This window comes from Tachysurus vachellii, chromosome 13 (assembly GCF_030014155.1).
Source record: "Tachysurus vachellii isolate PV-2020 chromosome 13, HZAU_Pvac_v1, whole genome shotgun sequence".
Lineage (NCBI taxonomy): Eukaryota > Metazoa > Chordata > Actinopteri > Siluriformes > Bagridae > Tachysurus > Tachysurus vachellii.
The window spans coordinates 2,448,307-2,455,000 of record NC_083472.1 but is presented as its reverse complement, the minus strand read 5'-3'; the positions used below and the strand labels follow the sequence as shown (position 1 = coordinate 2,455,000).

At 40.0% G+C, this 6,694-nt stretch overlaps 3 protein-coding genes across 3 annotated transcripts in view; 2 read left to right on the top strand and 1 right to left on the bottom strand.

Moving 5' to 3' along the window:
* The window catches only part of LOC132855813 (protein preY, mitochondrial-like), a 1,639-nt gene extending 1,260 nt beyond the window's left edge, over positions 1-379 (top strand). The window contains exon 2 of the mRNA XM_060885031.1: positions 238-379. Within this exon, the coding sequence (XP_060741014.1) occupies positions 238-379 (142 nt within the window). The remainder of the gene's footprint in view (positions 1-237) is intronic.
* A 54-nt stretch (positions 380-433) lies between these two features.
* Positions 434-677, top strand: LOC132855814 (phosphatidylinositol N-acetylglucosaminyltransferase subunit Y-like). Its single transcript, XM_060885032.1, has one exon. It carries the CDS (start codon positions 434-436, stop codon positions 647-649), a length of 216 nt encoding a protein of 71 aa, XP_060741015.1. The 3' UTR covers positions 650-677.
* A 768-nt stretch (positions 678-1,445) lies between these two features.
* Positions 1,446-4,997, bottom strand: si:ch211-176l24.4 (uncharacterized). Its single transcript, XM_060885451.1, has 2 exons — positions 4,909-4,997; positions 1,446-2,998 (listed from the first exon to the last, which is right to left on the bottom strand). Exons 1-2 carry the CDS (start codon positions 4,960-4,962, stop codon positions 1,490-1,492), a joined length of 1,563 nt encoding a protein of 520 aa, XP_060741434.1. The 5' UTR covers positions 4,963-4,997; the 3' UTR covers positions 1,446-1,489.
* Between the last annotated feature and the right edge of the window lie 1,697 nt (positions 4,998-6,694).

Genomic DNA, 6,694 nt, shown 5'->3' with positions numbered 1-6,694 from the left:
TTAAAGGAACACATTCTAAGCAGAATTCCTGACATGTTACCAAAAGTTAATCTTGAGTGACCTGAAAAACTTCAGTTTGGGTTCACAAGGAATCAAGATTCATGCCGAGGACGATTTGCTAGTTGTTGTTTTAATTTATAATTTGTATTAAGACTTTTGGGACATTCTGTAGATTGAACTGTGTAATGAATATACTTTCTGACTAAAGGTCTGTTGTCTGTGTTTTTATTTTTTAAGATACAACGAAACAACAAACGAACTAATCAACGAAGAGCTTGGCATTGCGTATCCCATTCTAGATGGCATCCCGAATATGATTCCTCAGGATGCACGCCTGATCAAGAACACCGAAGGGGCTGAAAAACCGACTTCGTCTTAAACCGAGAGTTTGTCTGCTCACACATACACACACACACTCACCCAGACAGTGAAAATGCTGTTCTCTCTGTCTACGGTCACGGTTTTAGTCCCCGTCCTGTCCTTACTGGGCCTCCTGTACTCCTCAAGCGTCGATGAAAACTTCCCACAGGGCTGCACAGACACCACCAGCGTGTGTTTTTTTAGTCTGTTGTTGCCCGTCACTATTCCTGTGTACGTCTTTTTCCATCTGTGGAAATGGATGGGAATCAAGCTGTTCCGGCACAACTGAGAGATGTAAATAAAGTTTTCTTTAGACAACAGGAAATGTGTTCAAACGTGTGTTCTTACTAACATCCAAATATAAAATGTTTTCTTATAAGTTACATTTGGTTCTTACGCGTGGTTCGTAGACAGTCGGCTAAAACGGGTGCGTTTTATTACTTACACCAGTTCTCACCGTCAAACCTTCTAGAATGTTCAGCTACAGCTTTTGAGTGAGACAAAGAAAAATGCATCCATCCATCCATCAGACCCAAACACCTGCAAATTATTCCCTCTGAAAGATCAGGTTGGTTTGTTGCCTCTCTAAAAAAAGACCAAACGCTCAAAAAAGAAAAGACCTGTATTTAATTTAAACACAAATTTGGCTTTAATTCATTAATGCCTTTGCTGAACGATTGCTGAAGAATTGGCAAAAAAAATATTTTCCTTTTTGTGTTGATTGTATTGAGGCTGAAAAACATCACCACACACATATGATGTACACCGACTGCCAAATATTTGTCATTGTTTTTATTGCTGTTAAATTATAACTTATGAACCGGTTCTAAAATGACAGTGTGAGATAATCCTGAACGTGTTGTGTCTAATTAAAGTGCTGAGGATATTAAACAGGTTTTTAAACAGTGCTCAGTTCAACAAAACTTTTCACTTTTATATCGTTTAACCAGAAGCGCATTTGACTTGCAGATTATATAGAATATATTTAATATAATGCTCCCTAGAATATAAAATACACTGAAACAGAACAAAGTGAACTTGGTAATAATTAACGTAAAATATTAAAAGATTTTACCTCAATAACAAAAACACAGACCAGAATTAATTATTTTTAACTTATTTGATGTTGTCATGGCTTCTTCTTCTCGACGCTTCCTGCTAATTTCATGAGCGGCGACATCGGTTTTGGCGAATCCCCCTCTCCCTTCAGCTTGAAGAAGAAGGACTCGTTGAGCCGCGTCTGAACCACTTTCAGCTGAGACAGGTCGGCTTTGCTCTTTAAATACGAGTCGCTGTCGTCGACCTGTGTCAGGTTTGTGACGTTCGGCTCAGGGATACGCTGATCTCCAGACGCTCGCCTGACGGCTTCTCGCTGAGGTCTTTTCGGCAGGCTCAGGTCCATCGGTTCTTCTGTGCATTTGCTCTGCTGACGGAACCCGAGAGAAGTAGCGAGGAGAGGAGCGGTGAAGAAGTTTTCCGTCTGAGTAAAAGCATCATGTTTGTGACCGTGTGACAGCTTCCTTAGTGGTGATGGGTGATATGATGGGTGATGTGGACACAATGGTTTCTTTGGTAATGACTGAGGCTCTGGACATGACCATTTCCTTGGCGATGATGATGATGATGTATAAGACTGGGGTTCTGGAGATGACAGCTTCTTTGCTGATGATGCTATAGGGGCCTGAGGCTCTGAACATGGGCTGTTCCTTGTTAATGGCACTGTATAAGTGTGATGTACTGGATATAAATGCTTCTTTGTTAATGATGCTGTAGAAGCTTGAGGATCTGGACATGAGGATGTATAATACTGATGTTCTGGACATAATTGTTTCCTTAGCACTGACTCTGTATAAGACTGAGGTTCTCTAGAAGGTTCCTTTTCTGATGATGCTGTATAGGACTGAGGCTCTGGATGTATCTCTGTATAACCCTGAGGTTCTAGAGCTTCCTCAGCACTCGTACTGCTACAGAGGTCTATGTAAGGATCCGAGAACGTCTTCTGTGTGATGAAAAGATCTTGGCTGTTGATATCATCAGACGTAGTTTGAGACCCCGTGCCATTTTCTTCCATGGCCGGCTTGCTGTGACGTCCATCTGCAGGAAATCTGGCGTTAGAGTGCTGGGTTTGAAAGCTGTCTCTCACCAAAAAAGGATCTTGTAGTGGTTTAGGTTCTAGCAACACCGGCGGCAGGTTAAAAACGACTCTCTTGTTATGTTTCTTCTCTTTACGTATTAAGCTTTTAATCGGCTGCACTGCTTCCTGTTCACCAGGTTGTGAGCGGACACCATCTTTGGCCGCTCGTGAGTCCGCAACACCGCGGGTTTTCCTGTTGAGCTTGTTTCGCTTTGACAGTTTGAGGTTTTTATTCTGTGTCAGAAAAAACTCTTCGTTCAAACTGCAACCATGTTTCTTTTTTCTTTTCTTCTTCTTGATCTCCGGCCAGTCCGCAGTGAAGATCGTGTCGCAAATGTCAGAGTAATCCTTCAAACCCTGTTTACCTTTTGGCTTTGATTTATGTTTATCTGACTTTTCCCTTTTTGGTTTCTTGGCCTTTTTTTTCTTGCGTTTTTTGGGGTCATCCAAACAAGTGTTGGCTAACGGCATGCTCCCTGACACCTTCACAGAAGCCATCTCGTTCTGCAAGATAAAAAAATGTTGACATTAGTAAACATCCTTATCGGTGTTTCCCATGAGCACAAACTGGAAATTTGTAAATGTACTAAATTCCTCTTCTTTAAGAGGCTTTCCAGATTAAAGAAAAACTGGAATTGTGAATCAATAAAACTGGATTATGAAGCAAAACTCCTGTAGGAAAAGTATAGTTCGCCTAATAGACATCCGGTGTCGTGGATATTCAGGTAAAAAATGTTCATTAACTATCAGACTGATAGTCTTACACATGGTTACACGACAGAGAGAACACACACACACACACGTTATTGTCTGTTAGACTGTTCGCTCCCTCATGGAGTTATCACATGGTGTAAAATCGTGCTCTGTGTCTCTGTTACCCCTAATAGTAGTGGTAATTACAGGTAAGTACTGGTGCAAAGCATTCGTGTGGGCAAGAGATTCAATTATGTCCAGAACACGATGCACAGATCATTGATTTTATATGAGCCAAGCTCCGTTTGTCCAAAACATTTCACTGATTAAAGCTCCAGCTAAAATGTCTGACTATCATGGCCTCTTTCTCAAGCACTGCATATCACAGAGGCATTGCTCTGGGGTCCATGTGGTGGTTGGTGCAGGGCTGTAAAGTGTCACGTATTGAGAGTGACAGTCGCACATTTGGGTCTTTTCTCACGCTCTCCCGCGACACATTGTATTTCTCATGCAGAAAAATGTTTTGATTATTTATCATATATTTAATATGCCGCAGCGCTTAAAATGTCTCTGTCCGCACCGCTGTCTCTATGGAACCGGGCAGGAATCAACCTCGTCTCCACTGGAGTTCTTAGTCGGGCCTGACACTTATCAGCCAATCAGAAAAAGAGGCTACACAACAATAGCCAATCAGAAAATAGCACTATTATATCTGGGTAAGATTTAACACAACAACCAATGAAAAAAAAAACATGTTCATTATAGAGGGTATTTTCGATGGTCGGTTTGAACAAAACCTCAACACGTAACAGCTCGTCTCTGGACGGGACATTGTCCTCTATCATGACCCTAAAAATGTCTGGGCTTGAGCTGAACTGTTTTATATGGGAGCAACATTACAAATGATAAAGGAGTCCAAAAAGGCAACAAACACTTACAATAAACACCAGTCATAATCTCTCTCTCTCGCTCTCTCTCTCTCTCTCACACACACACACACACACACACACACACGCCTCTAATAAATGGAAATTGAACGAATACTTTGTATTTGGTTAAAATGTGGTCAGTGATCCTGGTGAAACAATTAAAAAATTTTTTATTTATTTATTTATTTATTTATTTTGGGGGGGGGGGGGTCGCTGGGGGGTTGGAAATGTCACTCTTGCCTTTCTTCAAAACTTGAGAGCCCTGTTGGTGTTATATCAGACTATCCCTTGCTTTATTATCTCAGACAACACGTGGTTTCATAACAGCAGCACATTCTTCCTTATAAGGACATGATCCATCTTTGAACCCAATGTAGCCCCTGTTGTGACGTCACACCTCTAGTATATACAGTATAGAAACTTTTTAGTACGTGACGCGTTTTAAGTTGCTGTTTTGTATCAATAAACTCGGCTAATATCGTGTGTTCGTTAGCGTTTCGGTTTCATTTCAGTGAAATTGTCGTATTTTGTAGCTTGTCCGCGTTGTAAAGCTTACTTTAAAGCACAAAAAACGTGTAAAAGTAACTCGATAATGAACCAATTAAAAGTCTGACAGGAAAATGTAACGCTATAAAAAAAGTAGCTCAATTACAACTCCTGCTTTTGGCGTGAAATAAACAGAGAATAAAAAGTAATAAACGCGCAAAAAAAAGCCACTAAACACTTCACCAGACAGGTTTTAATTAAAAATAAACAGTTTTAAGAAGTGAAAAAAAAAGGAAGTAAATTTACCTGTCGGACATCAGCACGGTGTGCAATTATGTAGCACTCGCCCTCGTCTGTCATTGCGCATGCGCAGTCTAGTCATAACGCGAGGAAACTTACGAAGTGCAAAAGTTTTCGCCCCGATAAATGATGGAAAATGTACAGTATAAAAATCCCTTCGCTGTTGTAGTTTATCCACAATACAGAATACTGTGCATGTTTGTTTTACTCCTGGGCCTTGTTAAAATACTACAGAAATGATTTCATTTAATTTTGGATTTTATTTGTTATTCAGTTCTTTGCATCTACTTTGTCATGCTTTAAAAATGTATCTGAAAGTGAAATTTATTTATTTTTATAAGGAAATTTTGTATTATTTCATTTTATCTGGTCGTCTTGTAATATTATTAGTATTTTTTATTTTTTTTTATTTTACTATTAGTGCTGAGACAATTTGCCTTCTGGGGCAATAGAATAGACTGTGATGTTAAGTACAGTGTCCACACAGCACTGACCCCGATAGTGGCCCATCTTTCTCTTCCAAAGCGACACAGATTTGTTATTTTGTCCAGCAAAATTTTATTGACTCGGACATTTTCAGAAGACGGTTTGGTGGGCTGGTCAATTCTAGTTTCCCCTGTGAATCCCTACAGTTTTTCAGTGAACCTTGTGGGCTGTTTTTATTTTGAAAGGATATCCCGTGTATGACTTTGTCTTATTTAGTCTCTGCCTTCATCTTGGTTCTGATGATGTGTCTGACCCTCTGTATTCTTTTTGCTCTTTGGAGTTCTTTCTCCTGGTGTGAACCCTAATCAGTTTGACCAAGCACACTCTTTATCATTGTACCTTTTCCAAATGGATCCTCACGCTGCCTCCTTGAGCCCCGCACCACAATTGGACAGGATGTGAGACACTATAGACATGCAACATGTTCATGCATACATTGTTGTTGGACTGGAACCGTATCCAGAAATCCTCCAGAAGAAGAGTTTCAGTTTTTCTGTTACGCCTCAGAATCTTACTTATTAATCGTCTGGATTGTTCAGTTTCTTGGTTTCCATTTACAGAAAAATATTAAAAACATCACAATGTGAAATTTCCATGTATTATTAATGTATTTAAACTTTTGCACTCCGTGGTATGTCAGTGATCCTGTGAGTTTGTGAGCATAGTTGGCATGGAAATAAGGTGTGACAACATGAGCTCCATTTGGTCCTGTGAGTCAGTGCTCTCTCCTGTCTCCTCCTCTCTGCGTCACCGGGTTCGGTTTCCTGTCCCAGTCGTGACTTTCTCACAAAAGGGGGCACTCTACTCTTTATTGTGGGAAAATGTCTTAAAGCGGCTTAAAGCGGTATCACGTCATCCAACAATAGCTGACATGATTTCCACCACTGGTCCTGTCAAGCTTCAGGGAGAATGTGTTTTGTGGAAACTCGCTCACTCGCTCTCTCACAGCAAGACTCCTTCAAAACGACCGAAACTCACTCTGCTTCTGATTCAAGTGTAAAAATAAAACAACGTTAATCTTCCTGCAGACGGGTGCAGATTATCCTGCGTGGATTTTACTGTAATTTTGTATTATCTTTATTTAAAGTTCTAATAATAGACCGGTCTCTTCGGGTATCTAAATCCAGCGTCCCTACTCACTTCAATTCAATTATCAATTTAATTCATGTTTAATAATTGACATTGTCTCAAAGCAGCTTTACAGAAGTAAAGAAACAGAATAAAAATTGTAAAGGTTTAAATTAAGTTATTATTTATCTCTAACATTTATCGCTAATGAAACTCCCTGAGATGATATGAGGAAGAA

Bases quoted from the DNA above. Each gene is read 5' to 3' on its own strand.
- LOC132855814 (XM_060885032.1), top strand. From the start codon at position 434: ATGCTGTTCTCTCTGTCTACGGTCACGGTTTTAGTCCCCGTCCTGTCC.
- si:ch211-176l24.4 (XM_060885451.1), bottom strand. From the start codon at position 4,962: ATGACAGACGAGGGCGAGTGCTACATAATTGCACACCGTGCTGATGTC. The intron at 2,999-4,908 runs GTAAATTTACTT...TTTATCTTGCAG, and splicing joins ACCGTGCTGATGTCCGACAG to AACGAGATGGCTTCTGTGAA.